The sequence below is a fragment of the Diadema setosum genome, chromosome 18 (assembly GCF_964275005.1).
Source record: "Diadema setosum chromosome 18, eeDiaSeto1, whole genome shotgun sequence".
NCBI lineage: Eukaryota > Metazoa > Echinodermata > Echinoidea > Diadematoida > Diadematidae > Diadema > Diadema setosum.
In genome coordinates, this window is record NC_092702.1 from 499,287 (window position 1) to 515,965 (window position 16,679).

A 16,679-nucleotide genomic window follows, 5' to 3' on the forward strand; every position below is an offset into this window, starting at 1 on the left:
TTTGAAGCCCTCACCTAGTGCCATCACATAAAGCAAACGGAATCGAAATCGGGTTAGAAATGGCGAAGGAGTAGCATTTTGTAGCAAAATGTACAATATAGGTCAAAGGTCAAGGTCAAAGGTCACAACTGAAATTCTGTGTAGAAGTTTTAAAGCTCCCATGTAGTGCTATCATATAAAGCAAACAGAATCAAAATTGGCTCATAAATGACAGAGAAGTAGCAAATTCAACATTTTGATCACACACGGACGCACACACGGACGGACGCACGGACGGACGGATGGACGCACGGACGCACGGACACACACATGTACGGAGCCCATTTCATAGTCCCCTGCTCGAACTCGTTCGGTGGGGACAAAAAACACAAATAAATAGAATATTTTAAAGATATATGAATGGAATATTTAAAAAAATGCAAAATTCAAATGTTACAAAGACAAAGACCAAGTTATTGTTGAGGAAATAAAAAATGTCAAAAGACTACATTTCTATGAAACCAGGGCTCATCTGAATGTCTTGTTTGGATATTTTACTAACCTTGGTTAAAATTATCTGTGTTCTATACTGCAAACTTGTGGCTAGTTTGGTAATGTGCCTAATACTGATTTGGTAGCATGGTTGCTTAGCAACACCAAACATCACCTCTGGGGGACAAAAATGGAGTAGGGGGGGGGGGCTGGTTGAGGCTTCCGTCTGCAATAACTGGATTAGGATTGTTATGGGCGGAGCCCTTCTTGATTGTTTGTCAGAGGCTTTCCATCCATTAGCAATCTGATTCTTGCTGAAACTAAAACAAAATCTTAATGTTGCCTTGTTTACATGCCAGTCATGACTCATACACCAAAATCTGTAATCTATTTTGTCCACATTTCAGAATAGTTAAAAAAAAAAAAAAAAAAACTCTTCGAAAACGTAATCCTGTACAATAAGCAGCCATACTGCGTGAGTAGAAATTGTCAATTATAATAGCAAAGACTTCAGGGTTTCTATTCATACAGGACTTTTCAATAAAATGTTCCACTTCAAGAGAACATTGTGGATTAGAAAGTTAATACACGCATTGCAGAAGTAGGTATGACAACTTGAATTCACAAATCTCTGCCATAAACTGCACCATTTCTCCTAATACCCTCATTTACAGGTAATACTAAGAACAGAAACAACTACAAAAGTCAACATTTACGGTGCCTGTCAGACACAAAAATCAAGGCACCATAAGTCAATCACTATGTGTAATCTTATTTTGACATGGTGATGTACATGCATAACAACCTACGGAAAGATCAATACTTTACGAGAAGTACAATGTACAATATCTACGTAGAAGCTCACATACAAAAAGCAATGCTTCGCAAGATGAATCAATACTTTGAAATACTCATCAACTTTCAGAAGATACAACCTAATGCAGGGATGGATCCAGGAATTCCGTAAAGGGGAGGTGCCTTTACAAAATTGAAGGAGGGCGTACGCACCCCCATCCTTTTTTCTTTTTATTTCTTTTGTTTTAACAAAAAATAAGGAAGGGGCGTGTGCCTGGTGCGTCCCCCTCTGGATCCGCCACTGCTAATGAGTTAAAAACTTGTATGGTGAATATCTTTAATTATTTAGAAAGACATGTGAGGCAGCCCTACATGCACAGAGGTAAACTGACATTTACGAAAACAGAAAAAATGAAATTTAAAACTTACTGCTTCTGCTCATGAACCTCATGAATCTCACAAACAATGGACTGCTTTATCATAAAACTTAACAGCTTTGTGCTGCCCACCCACTAGGCGTGTCTTCATCAGCCTGAAGTTTCAAAATAGCGCGCTATCTTGCGGTTACCAAACTAGCCCGATGTCCAAATAGCACGCTATCTGTGTAGTGAAGACGCAAATAGCGCCCTATTTGATCGGGAAAATTTCCCCCAAAATCTTGGTCTAGTTCGTGAACTAGAGCGCTAATTCATGAAATAGCGCGCTTTTTGGGGGGCGTCTCCATCAGCCCAAAATTTTCTCGATCCCTCCACGCTTCTGGTTAGCCAGCTGGCTATGGAAAGTGCACGTACAAGCTAGTGACTGTGTATATTGCATACACGCACAGTGTATTCAAGGTGTACTACAAATGCGGGCTGTTCGAGCTGATGAAGACGCACATTCGCTGTATCGGGCTATTTTCCAAGACCGCAAAATATCCCTCTAGTTTGAACTTCGGGCTGATGAAGACACACCTACTGTAGATACTACACATAAAATGAAAACTGACTTGGTGTAATCTGATCAGCAATGTGGAACAAAGAAGCAATCAAGCCCCTATTTCCCTTCCCTATTGTCATTTCTACAAATCATGCAGCTGGAGTTTCCTACCACTCTACGTACTGGCAGAGGATCTGAGTGTGAACAACTGCAATACAATGCGTGTGCATGGATACAACCTGACTCAATCTCCCTTTACCGATCATAATGGATCCAATAGAAGCTGACCATGTATGCATCTCATTTAAATACAGAGAGCTCATTAATGATTCACAGACTTTACTTTATCAATTAAAGAAAAAACAACAAGAAACTGATAATCAACTGCATACATTGAGTGCCATTGTCAATTAATCACAATACTGTGACCCCCTTGCCACGATCTTGCAACATGAAGCCAGTCCAATCTATCACAAGGGAAGCTTGTCCTTGATGAACAACTTCCTGATGTCATTCATTAGACAGACACACTACTCAGACAGACTTGTGGTAATCAACACAAGAAGCTGTAAACATCCTGAATCACTCAACAGATGAGCATTTTACAGCTGCTTCTTGCTATAGATCAGTGGTACGAGTAGTACCAGACCAGGAATCATGTTGATCTCACAATAGTCCCGCTGATACACCTAAAACTGACATCTTTTTTTAGATCGATTCTTGCAACAGGATGCTAAAACTGTGAAATTCCTGTCTGTGGATGCAAAATACTTTTAATACTCTTGTGTTGCATCATGATGCAAATATCGGTCCACTTTGATTTTTCTTGGAAACTCACAAAACATAACTTGCCCTGTGTGGAGTGTGTCAATGGTACACAGATCATCAAATATACATGTATAACCTAAATACTTTATACATAAATTGTATATTTGGGTATTATTCCCCTGTTAGTTTTTAATGGCTCTCAGCTGAGAGCAATTGCAGCATAATTAGCATCCTTGGATTCACAATAAATCTAAATACAATCCCACAGGACTTTACTACTGTTTTTTTTTTTTTCTTTTAATATTCCATCATTTGCCAATATCACACAAGCATGGTAGGGAACCCCTCCCTGGTCTACCATTCACAGTATGTCAAAACTCCTGTTTTATGTATTCACAAGGCAGTAGTCTTACTATGAGCAGTTATATGTAGAAAATGAAGTACTTTGAACAAGCATACTAATTTGTTTTCCAAAAGCACTCTGGCACTTCATAGGTATTCACTTTGTGTGTTACTTCTCATTGCTTTTATACAATGGCAATTCCAAAGTCCATAGCAGAAGGTACAATGTAGTTTCATCCCAGTTTACATTGTATTTCAGTTCATACACAGGGTTGTGCCCAGTGTCAGTACTCGCTGACTGAAACAGAAAGACATTTGCTCTACGAACAAGGAAATAAAATGACAGGGAACCATTAAAACATACTCATAAGTGCATACATGTAGTAACAAGCTCTGTAGATGGTTTTAAAAAACTGTCCTAACTTGCAGTTTCTGACAAGAGGGGTGTGTATCAAGGGAAAACTGAATGACAAAATATGTAATAGAGGATGTTACTGTACATCAGTGAACTTTATCCTGCTCCACCCATCAAAAAATATAGTATTAATGTACACACACACACACACACATAATATGTACAATGTACCATGTACAATATATATGCACATTTATAGATCTGTAGCTTGAAAAAAATACACAATTATATGTTGTACAATGGGATAGGCATGTACCTGTATTTAATTCTGATATTTTTCCTTGACTTTATATTAGGATTTGAAGTACACTATGTAGCCTATCAAGCTCAGCATTATTGGCACACACTGTACATGTATGTCTTCACTCCCTTGACATAATTCCTGGAATCTCTCCTCATCTCCAGAAGCAAACTGACAGTGGACACATTTTGTTTTTTCTACAGCATCTGGCATAAATACCCAAGTACACAAATTACATGGATGTACATGTAGTATGTAAAATAAGAGATAGAGCACTCTTACTTTCCCTTCAGCTATTCTTAGAATGCAAGCAAAGAGCATACTGGTGGAACAGTTATCTTTTAAACAGTTAACAATTTATGCTGAATTGAAATATAAAGAGGGAGTAGAGCAAGCATCCATCCATCTACACTGTATTTGTAATTTGATGTACACTTCATTTCTTTAACAGTTTGTCATGAAGGCCTTACAGACACACACTAAATGCATACAATGAACATGTGTATTGACTATTGTTTGTCTCTTTTTTAGAACTTCGAAAAAGGACTAAGGACTAATACCTAACCTGATATAACAAATGACTAAAAAATTAACTGAAAATAGCGGACAACTGCAAGAAAGTAGATATACTGTAAATGACAACTGACATTCAACTTTGCAACAAGACTGTTCTTTTCAAATGATTAGATTATTTCCATCAAACTAACACTCACTTCAATATGTTGGTTATTTTTGCTATAAGAGACCAAATTTGGTCTGATCACAGACAGAAATATTTGGCAAGGAATTGTGTTCTAAATCTTGGATGAGTCCATCAAGTAGAAGTAGAAGATTTGGAAATTAATGTGTGTAGGTGTGTTTTTGTTGATATCACATTGGAATAATTGAAAGGAAATGTTTTAGATGAGTTATGAAGTGATAGCAACTCTTTTAATTCAATCCGAGTATTGCACAAACAAAAATATATAAAAAGTTCCCTTGGACCCTACATACGGCAATGAAAAAAAAATCATACACATATTGAATAAACCTTTTATAAAATGCGATACAAACTGTCAATTAGAACAGCTTACATTTCACAGGCACTTACAGACTGATACAGCTAATGAAGTACTATGTAGCAAGGAAATATCCTTTGTGTAGACCAGTAGTAAGAATTCTCACATGTAGGCCTACCACGATACACAATTTATTGCACAGTAAACAAAGGGCCAAGTTATAATAAATATTTCGCCCCGTTTCAGAGTTCACCCCTGGTGTATTTAAAGAGTCCAGATCTGTTTCCAGAAGGTCAATAATGTCCAATACTGGACATTATGCACACACACACCCATAAACACACACAGTGAGCCTATCACCAAGCCATGCAAACACTATAAGCCATTAGGCACAGCAATGAGCAAGCTGTAAATCCCCTGTCCTATACTAGCTAACGCACATTGGTACTTATCACAGCACAAGTATTACTGATACAGGAGGAATGGCACCAAACAATAGCACCATTGTCATAAGTTTCACAGGGTTCACGCTTCATCAAAGAGGCCACATAATTGTGAAAAAGTTCACATGTAGTGCACTCACTCAGAAAATGGGTAGAAACTTATCATAAAATCACTATTGCTTTCAAAGTATGGTACCTGTGATGCCAAAGGAACTGAGAATGAAAGGAACCTACATGTACAATGTGTGTTTTTGAATTAAGTGTATCAAAATATACAATTGTAAGCCATGCGAATATTTTGAACTCCATTTAAAATGTAAAACACAGCAAGACAAGGTATACACTGCCCGTGCAGTGAGATTCTTCAAACTTTCTTTACTGAATCAATGATTCCATGCCAGCTCAGAGCTCAATGTCTGACATTTCTCTACCGAACACTAATGTTTCAATTAATATAACATCTAAAATATCACTTCAATCAAAATTTGCACTGGCACAGTAGTCAGCAACATGACACAAATGGCCTACATTCTTAAGGAAGTTTCAGAATTTTTGAGCAGTGGTAGAGTCAGACCACTAGCTGGTTTGATGATAATAATCCTCTACTACTTACGGTGCATTGCATAGTGTACCTTAAAGGAACTGTTTACCTTTGGGAGTGATTTAAAATATGTTCGAGTTATCACATTTGATGCATATGTGTAGGTCAGTTGTATCACAAAACATCCTACTATATAAACATTTTGCAATAAATCCTACAATATAAGGAGACATACATGTAACTATTTTTCTCACAAAGCCATAACTGTAGACAGTTTACTTTGGAAACATTTTTATTATAACTATCATTCACATTTTGTGTATTCAATAATACGTAACATCGATTACACAGATTCAAATTTATACAGTGGTTGTTTCTATCCCTAACTCACATTTAAGAACTATTTTAAAGCACTAATGCTGGGTTTTTGTTTCATCTGCAAATGGTTAATAGTGCCTTTAAAGTAAAATTGACATTGTATTCTACTCGCTATTGATGGGAATCAATTAGTTATTATAAAATCGTAGGTCTATACCACATCATTATACAGTACATGTATACCTGGTAGCTGTGGCTTTAGTTTGACATCACTGCAGTGATAATATTTTTGATGATGATGATAATGATAACAATAATAATAACAATATCCACAAATTCAAAACAGGCAAAACGTATCCACTCCACCTTCAGAAACACATAAGCTGTGATGTAAATACAGTAGAATCCTACCAGTAATCTATACATATCTGGTGATTGAATACACTGTACATTGTAGGCCTACATAGTACAAGCATACCATGTGGGTGATGTGAGGCCTTGAGACAGAGTAGTTTATACCAATCATTAGTGGAGGCAAGGTACAAGTGTACTCGTATCTGATTCCTGTTTATGTGCTACAACATCACACACCACTACATGCATACAGGCCATTACAGCATACCAACTGTGATGTGACCAACTTAAAATACTCATCTCTTGATTCATTCAAATTTATCACAATAACAAACAAATTGAGGACTAAAAAAAAAGCATTGAACAACTTAAGTGTCCACATGCATTGTATGTATAGCATTGCATACTTGGTTACGTGATTACAGTACAATGCTGTGCTTGTTCAAGATAAAGCAATTAAACAGCAAAGTACAGTCAACTGGGAAGCCTTGTCCTTCCCATGCCATCACACATGCAACTTTCAAATTATGTAAAGACTGGTCCTGCCAACAGCATGACTGAGCCAATTCACTTTTTAAAAGGACTGTACAGTTCTGGTTGAGGTGAGGATTCAGCTTGTAACGTTTTGCGAGGTATTTAGAAACCACACTGTGAGATGTTAAAGAGCGTAATTCTATGGGGAATCAAAAGTGTATTTGAAATGACTGAGATACATTGTATACACTGTACAAATATATCTAAAAACAAGGTAAAACAGAGAGATCCTAATAAAAGTTTTGGCCTGTCAATTTTATTAGGATAGCTTTTTTGGATATCTCAGCCATTTCAAGACCAATTTTCATCAAATAAATGTTGAATCCTCTTGAAATTACATGCTCCTTCATATTTCATCAGAGGTGTCTCATTATCTCGCAAAAAAAAGAAAAAAAAAAATGTTATAAGTATGGCATTAGGTCTCAACCAAAACTATACGATCCCTTTAAAGAACCAAGTAGAATGGGGAAAGAAGGATACCCCAACTGATTGATCTTCATTCCCTGCCGACCAGAGTACATTTGAAAATTATGACTAGTGTAGGCCTGCTCGAATAGAACTGTGTGTAAGCGAATATGTATGCATCAAAGTGTACCTTTGTACTTCAACTCCAGTCAAGATTCTCCAACTGTGTATTGTACTGAGTACAGTTTTACTTACAAATGTACACAGAGATCAGTGATACAAGCTGTGCACAATTTGTTAGGATTCTCGAATCATATACCAGAGGTAATCCGCAATAGGCCATCTTTCCCATTGCATGGGAGCCCCACACTACAGCACCAAGTACAAATGCCCGTTAACATGTGACAATAGAGTATGTTTTAGCTACAACTTGAATAAAACATTAGTTATTTCAGGAGGACATGTGAGCTTTTTAAAAAGGAGACTGCATCTCCCTATTTCTCTTTGATGCTATTAAAGCATGTAATGTACTGTATACAAGTGTACGTTAGATTACAGAGCACAAGGGGTTATGAGATGACATTACACATTTGTACATCATATTCTATGAAAATACAAAGATGTGAAATTAATATGACATGCTTGCAACCCTTTCGTGTTTATAACAGTATGTAATGGTACACCTCTACTCTACACAAGTGGATTGCAACCTGCACAGTGTGCCATTAAGAACTGCATAATGAAATTAAATACTAAGGTACAGGTACATGTGCGTAGATTGATGATACATCTTTGTTTTAACATTACTTTGTCTGGTCTATTCCTCAGCGACTTTTTCCTTCAATATATCCACTTGCTTGAATGTCTTTCACAATTTCTTACTCTCAAAAAGACTCCCTTATCTATCAAAGAGGAGAGTTCAAAGGTGATATTATACACTGTTGTACAATATGTCCCAAAAAAATTAGAATCGGAATGCACAGTGGTAACTTCCAATGTGCTAAAAGTGTGTAAATGCTACTTCAGAGTCTTAAAATATAAGATCTTAGCTTCATTTTGCAGAAAACTCCATTCAATTTGGTTAAGTGGTCACAGAGTAATGTAGATCATTGTAAAGCATGTCATGGGTCTGATTCTTCCAAATTTAGCACCAGGATGTTCTTGGAAGTGAATAATGTGTGAACACAATGGACTGAACTTGGAGGGAAGGGATTCCTGACATGCTCTGCAAAACTCCTCATTTCTCTTTGACCACTGAAGCAAATCGAATGGGGTTTCCTGTAAGATGTGGGTAACAAGTTATAGTTTCATACCCTAAAATTGTATTTGGATTGATTAACTATTATTAAAGTTATCATTGTGGAGGGTCCCGTTGTAATTTTTTGGGGGACATACAGTACAGTATCCATTTTGCAATAATAAAATTTTCCATGGTTGAAGAATAATAAGCAAATAATCAACGTTGGTGAAGGTGATGGGACGAACTATCTCTTCCGAGGCGATCTGGATGTAGCTCTCTTTCCGAAGCTGAGGAAAGATAGCGTACACATTCAGATCGCCGAGGAAGTGATAGTTTGTCTCATTGCCTGAAACTACATGTAAAAGTTGATTATTTGCTTTATATTCCACATCTAGGGTCCTATAATATTCCCATTTTATTCCACATTTGAAACCGTTTTAGCTGTCTAAGGGTATCCTCAGGACTTAGGCTACGTAGTTTACTTTATGACGTATGCGCTTAGATGACAAAACAACAAATTTGCTCCGAGCCCCACACGTGGCACCGAAATAAAAGTGCGTTGCACTGTGGTCTATCACTTGACCCAGGTCAAATGATAGACCACAGTGCAATGCACTTTCATTTCATGTGTACTCAAAATTGTAAGTTATATCACACGTTAGGACTGTGTGGACTAAGAGATCAGCGAAACAAAATGACTATCATCATAGAGTGTAACAAACTTTTCTTCCCAGGTGATGTGATGGGCAATGCTACGCTTTATCACGTGATCAGCTCTTGACCAATCCTATAGCAAGATTCTTAGTATGTGGAATATAACATCTCCTAACATCATGTATGAAATCTTATGGTAATACACCTAAAAAAAAAAAATATTAAAACTACACCCATGTCACTCGTAACTACACTCCCCTTTTGTACCCAGAATAACAATTCAAATTTTTTTAGGGTCCGAATAAATTCACTACAAATACAAAAGAAGTTTCCAGTTTTATTATTCTGAGGACTGGTTAGGGTTAGGGTTAGAGAACTACAATAAAACTTATTCAACTTATTTCAGAAAACTGTTTTAATTATTTTTTTTTTTGCTTGCATTCTTGTTTACTTTCTTGTATTCATTCTTCTCTAACCAAGACTGGTAACTACCTTATGTTTTCTTTTCTTTTTCTGCATATTACAGTATCATCTCCACGGCAAAATCATTTTTAAGTCTGCAAATTTTGGAGTTCCCCTAAATTGAAAACACTTTCAGAAGGGCAAATTTTTGCATTAATCATGATAATGATAATAATAATAATAATAATAATAATAATAATAATAATAATAATAATAATAATAATAATAATAATAATAATAATAAAAAATAACTCTTATACTGTGTTTAATACTGGCATTTCTTAGCGCATTAATACAGAAAAAATAAAATACAGCATATAATATAGCAATAATGTAGTGAATAAAAAAAAAATGAATATATTATAGGCCTACATCATTATTTATGTCTTTGAGCTGAAACATTGAAAGCCTTGGTTCAACAACACTTTTTGCCTACAGTACTTTTGAAACTCCAGCTGTTCTAAAATACATGATTGGTCTGTTGCTCCTAAAAAGAAGAAGAAAAAAAAAAAAAAAAACTTGTAGGGGCAAGCATGGTATTACCGGACGCATGGTATTACCGGACACGCACATTTTTGCGTACTAATGACATTCTGTACATGCGAGACTTCGTAGATTAGCCTCACCACTAGCTCACAGAACTTTGTGTGAACCGAAATCGCAAGAAACGCCACATAAAAATGTAAAAACAGGAAAAAATTCACATTTTACCTCAAATTTTTAGTTGAGTGACCCGCACCTCGAGATAGCTAATATTTATGCATGTTTGAATCACATTTTGCAACTGAAATTCTATGAAATCCCACTCACATACAGGAAAATGCTGAAGATTCCAATAGAACCAAAAGTTCATTGATCGATATCGGAAATTTGTAGCTATCGTCCTCAAACGTGAACGATGCGGACTAGTTGTGTGCTAAGGGGCCCGCAACTCATCACCCGCGCGTGCAGCTCCCATAGACAAAGCATGTAAACTCTAGAAGTAGAGTCTAACCAGTTGTCGATTTTTTCACAAGGTTTTATTCTGTGAACTGTTCGAAATGTTCAAGACAGACATTTTACGGTAAAATACGAAATTTTAGCCTCATTTGCCAATTTTTTCTTCGTCATCCGCTCAGTGATAATGTGTACGATGATTTGTGGGATAAATTGTGATTCTTGTGCAAGGATTAGGTGCGAAAGATGTCGATTATTTCCTTGCGAAAATCGTGTCCGGTAATAAACAATGCGATTTTGCACCGCGCAAAAAGACAACTTTTGTAGAGGGTTATGTTTGAAGCATATTTTCTAAAAACTGGAGTGAACAATTGACATCAGTTGGCTGAATTCGTAATTTCCAGGAGTCTGTGAATAAGTGATGTTATTTTTAGCCCAAATTTCATCCTCTGAGTACGGAATTCAAAGCCACGAAAGAAAGCGTCCGGTAATTGGATGTGCCATCCTACAAAAACAATGTGTACACATACATGTCTTTATACCATCCAGCCACATGTACGTGTGGTTGTAGCCATATTTAGCTCAAGTTGCTGGATGTAATAGCCACATCCATTTATCCATAGACACGGAGAAGCTAAATACGACCATTATGTCGCATGGGAATCTGAGATCCCCAAGGAGAAAAGATGATGAGAATGAATAAACTATTAAAGGAATATGAAGATAAAGCTGTCTAGAATGCTACAAAAATGAAAAAAAAAAGTTATTTTCACCGTGGCACATTGTTGCATTGCACTCACATGTGGCTGTATCCAACAACTTGGGCCATGGTCACATGCATGGATACAACCACTACTGCACTGGATGGTAAAGACTTATCATGTGATATGTGACTGTATGCTAACTATACACTGTCAAAAAAAAAAAAAAAACAACACTCAACAACAATTACCTTAATACTTAAAATTGTCCTTACCTTGTAAACTTTTCCAAAGGCTGTATCCAACAACTTGGGCCATGGTCACATGCATGGATACAACCACTACTGCACTGGATGGTAGGCCCTAAAGACTTATCATGTGATATGTGACTGTATGCTAACTATACACTGTCAAAAAAAAAAAAAAAAACACTCAACAACAATTACCTTAATACTTTAATTGTCCTTACCTTGTAAACTTTTCCAAAGGCACCATCTCCAATTTCCGATAGTTTTTCATAATGATCATTGGGGTCTCTGTCACGTATTATGTTCAGAAATTTGTCCTCTTTCTTCTTCCGTAAGAAAAACTTCCTCACACTTGATGCAAAGCTCGACATCTTGCAGTCTTTCCTGATACAATTTTGGCACAGATCACAAAGTTAAGTTGACTGGCTGAATCGTCCTCACAATCATAAGTGAAAGAGTTAACAAGAGTTTAGAACAGGCATTGGTGATTTTTCCATTCGCAATTCAGAAAGCTTTAAGGACAAACGTTTCAAATTCAGTATCATTACGAGGTATTAAACCTCACTCTTTAGTCTATTCCTCTTTTCAGCAAGTGTTCAGTAACTGTTACTGCTTTCATCGTGCTAATCCAATTGACATCGCAACTAAAAATTCTCTCCCAGAACAGAAACTATGACTGAATGAAACTTGCCGTAAAAACTGAAAAAATTCACGTTAGAGGCTCACATACAGATGGATGTAGCAATGGATACATTTAAATCCAAAAATACTGCAATTGCACAAAAAGAGCAAGAGACCGTAGAGTTTCTAGTTGAAGCTTTCATGTCATCAGGAGCCTGCATACATCGCTGACACGCACCCACGGCACAGTGGCACAGCGAGTCTCGGGCGGGCCGGGCTCCTCACTCAAAACGGTCGGACTGGGCCGGTCCACTAATACGCCCAGAAGGGGCACATAGTCCACGTACGTACGCAGCCAGGTAATCTCGTTGCCTGCTACACGGCGAGAGAATTATTATCGGTTTTACCTTTCCGAATTATATCCAAAACGTGATGGTAGGGCAATCAAGCTGATGATTCGAGCTGATGTGACACTATTCTGCGAATACATTCAAATAGACAAAATGTCGACCTTCCGGAATTGTAAATAAAGCTGGTATCACTGTAGCTCAATATTCACTTTGCGAGGAGTCCACCGCCTATCTGCACTGCGCCATATTGTACATAATACTTTGCGCCTCAAATGGTCTAGAATTGGTTCAAGACTTTCTGTTAGTTGACATAAAGCTCGAAGCACTCGTAAATGGTGCAGTAAAAATGGTACAGTGTATCATTGTTAAGGGCTAAACGCATTCATAACATACTTTAAAAGTGGGCGTAAAGCGGGGCGTAAAGTTAAACCAAACTAAATTCATGTTCCCTTCACACTTGCTTCCACTGTTTAGGTGATCATGAATGTGTAGACACATTCCCCACCCCACCCTCAAAAAGTAGATAGGGCCTACTAGTAAATCAATAGAATTGATAAAGCAAGAAATGGATGGATGAATGAATGAATGATTGAATGGATGAATAAATGAATAGAACTTATTTATTCATGTATTTATTTATTTAATGAATAAATAAATGTAATTCATTGCCTACAATCAGGCTCAAAATTCAATTCATCAATAAACACCATGTGGAATAAATAGTAAGTGTCAGCCATTGCAAAGCAGATATTAATAAATTCTGATGAATATACATGGGTTATTACTTTGGAAGGAAGAAAGGATTGATTGATGAAAATTTAAATAGACCGATGTTCTGGACTATGACTCAGTATGCCTATAGCCAAAGTGGAAAAGATACTAACACAACTGTCAACACGTTTGTCTACTTCTGTCACTTGTGTCATTTATACACTAACTGCCTTTCTCTGAAATATGTATAATCCCACTTCCCCAAAGTATTTGGACATATAAACTGTGCTTATTTCTTTCACTGCTTTTTGGTATCATATAAGTACAATTGTAATTTGATATTCATGCCACATCAGGTCATTGATAAATAGTGACTGCTTTTTAAAGAAGTTACTCTGAAGTTGTATTTGTTTGTTGCTTTTTTGAAACTGGGGTCATGTTATTTTTTTTTTTTTACCTATGTGATATACTGTATATCATTTTTGAGAGTGACAGATCCTGAATTTTCAGTGGACTGTACATTAAAAGAAAGCATGACAAGTTTAATATTGATATTGTTGTGAAAAAAATAGTTAACTATTTCAAGAGCACATGTAAAATTTCTTTTGCTTTTTTCTTTCACCAAAAGCGGAAGTGCAAGACATGGACACGATCTTGTGATGAGTGAAATCAGGAAACATAATATAGCGAACCCCTCAAAAATATCTCAGACTTGCAGGTAGACCAGCACAAGGCTTTTAGTTGCATGAGTAACTCAAGAGGTCGCTCTTTCATTTTCAGTAAAAAGTAGATGGACTCAAAAACTGTGCATGTCATCGATTTGCGCAGTGCATTGTTGTTCAGGTTTTAGAACATCTCAGACCGTTCAAGCCTCACGTATTAGACATGAGGCTCATGCTTCAGTGGTCCTTCTCATACTCACATGCTGGAGTGAGATGCTTTTTCTCACGCCTCACAATCCCCGCTTTGAAAAAAACAAACAAACAACAACTACAACTAAAATACTACAACTTTTAAAACAGGCATTTCCAGTTACCAAAAAGTCACATTTTGAGACAATATAGGTCCCTATCTGCTGTTTTTTGTTGTTGTTTTTGTTTGAGTTGTTTGTTTGTTTTGTTTATGTTTTAATCAGAATAAGCCACATGTTTAGTATCCCTTATGCACCAGCTAGGTCACACAATTTATAGTTTGAAAATTCTAAATCTCCTTACCGGGAGAGGGGGACACCTTTCCACTCCTCAGTCACCACGTTCCCTTGGGCAGGGCTGATGTGCTGCAAGTCTCACGCCCACCTGTTTTCTGAGAACCAGCAGTAGTTTTCATACAGCATAATTCATGAAGGTTAAGAAACGTTTTGGCTTTTATTTAACTACATTGTCTCTAATCACAAGTGAAAACATCCATTCTCTCCTAGCATAAATGATCAATGCCACGGCAAGGTGCTCAGTTTAGAGATCTTCTGATAGAAATGAATGTCATCCATGGACCTCCTTTTATACAGTTCTGGTGGAGGTGAGAATTTAGCTTTTAACATTTTATGAGATATTCAGAAACCACTCTCTGAGATGTCAAAGAGCATGCATTTCTTAGGGGTATCAAATGTTCATTTGATGAAAATCGGTTTTGAAATGGCTGAGATATCCCAAAACAAGGTGAAACAAAGAGATCCTAATAAAGGCGTGGCCTGTCGCCTTTTATTATTATCACTTTTTTGGATATCTCAGCCATTTGAAAACCCATTTTCATCAAATAAACGTTGAATCCTTCTAAAATTACATGCTCTTTCATATTTCATAAGAGGTTTCTCATATATCTTACTTAAGAATATTCAAAACATGAATCCCCACCTCAACCAGTACTGTACAGTGCCTTTAATGTTTACATGAATGATAGCATTTTGTACATAATTATGATCTCTTCTGTAAACTGGACATGTTATGGCTATATGAGTTTTCAGCTACCAAGGTACTGTAAAACACGATATTTTCGTGGCATGAAATTTTTACAAACTGGAGGCGACAGCCTTTTTGTGGCATGAAATTTTTCGCAAGTTCCCTCTAACATTCAATGCGTATAGTGTAGACAAGAACTTTCACATGCATTTTAATTTCGCTAATCTTTGCTCTCGCCTAATTCACGAAATTGAAATGCTCACAAACATTCCTGGTTTTATGATATTTTTTCTCAGAGAGGACAATGTGCTGTTTTCATTTTTTCTTATTTAATATATCTACTTTCAAGTAATGGTATCATTCCTTGGGTATAAGCACTGCGTCATTATTTTTTGTGTCTTTATCACCATATGTACACTGAAGAGCTTCAGTCTTTGGCCCTTTTTGCAATATGTTGTGAATAAACTGAAATCTAAGTGAATTGAAACATGAACAAACAGCCTAAGCCAATTAGAAATGCTACTTTATGTACTAAGATTATCAATAAGAAAGAAAATCAAATCTTCCGTTTTGTTTTGTTTTTTTTTTGAAAAGTTTTAACTTCATAATTTTGCTGTTGAAATTCTACATGGACCTTTTCAAAATCCAAGCCAAATCTCTTATTGTTGTTGGCTTCAAAACTCAGTTGAATGTAACAAAGATTTAAATATTAATCAGCTATTAAGGAAGAGAGATGAATTAGCTCTTCATATTCCAAAAGTAGAGAATCAATTTTGATACCTCAAAAAGATATGTGTTCCTTATTTAGGTTACCCCAATCTTTTATACGTGTATTACATATTACTGCTTTGTGTAATCACGTAAGTTATGATTCGTGTAATCTTTGTTTGATTTAGTTAAATGAACAATGAAAAAACAAAAGAAGATGAACAAAAACAGGTCTAATCATTAGTGACTGTCAATGGGGTCTTAGATCCACAGAGAAAAAAGAAATGCCATCTATGCATGTTTTATCTCAAAAGCCACCAGCTGCATGTAATACTTGGTTTCCATATCACACCTGCACTATAATGATCTTATTTTCATGGATTGATGCTATTTCAGGCAAATTTAAAGTGATTTGCAGAAATCACTTTCATCTTGGAGCAATCCACTAAACTATGATATTAATGAAAGTAATCTACTATGAAGTAAGTTTGATTTGTTGGTTTTTGTTGTTGTTCTTCTTCAGTACAAGCAGTATTCCCTCAGTATAAACCAGTCTACTAGCATAATAATGTGTTCCATTCAGTTTATATCATGAGCTCAAAATAAAAAT

General features: G+C 36.4%; 1 protein-coding gene across 2 annotated transcripts in view; it reads right to left on the reverse strand.

Moving 5' to 3' along the window:
* LOC140242103 (serine/threonine-protein kinase 10-like) overlaps window positions 1–12,426 on the reverse strand; it is a 72,348-nt gene extending 59,922 nt beyond the window's left edge. For both annotated transcript variants that reach the window (XM_072321863.1, XM_072321862.1), the window contains exon 1: window positions 12,006–12,426. In XM_072321863.1, the coding sequence (XP_072177964.1) occupies window positions 12,006–12,155 (150 nt within the window). In that variant the 5' untranslated portion in view covers window positions 12,156–12,426. The remainder of the gene's footprint in view (window positions 1–12,005) is intronic.
* Window positions 12,427–16,679: the final 4,253 nt, after the last annotated feature.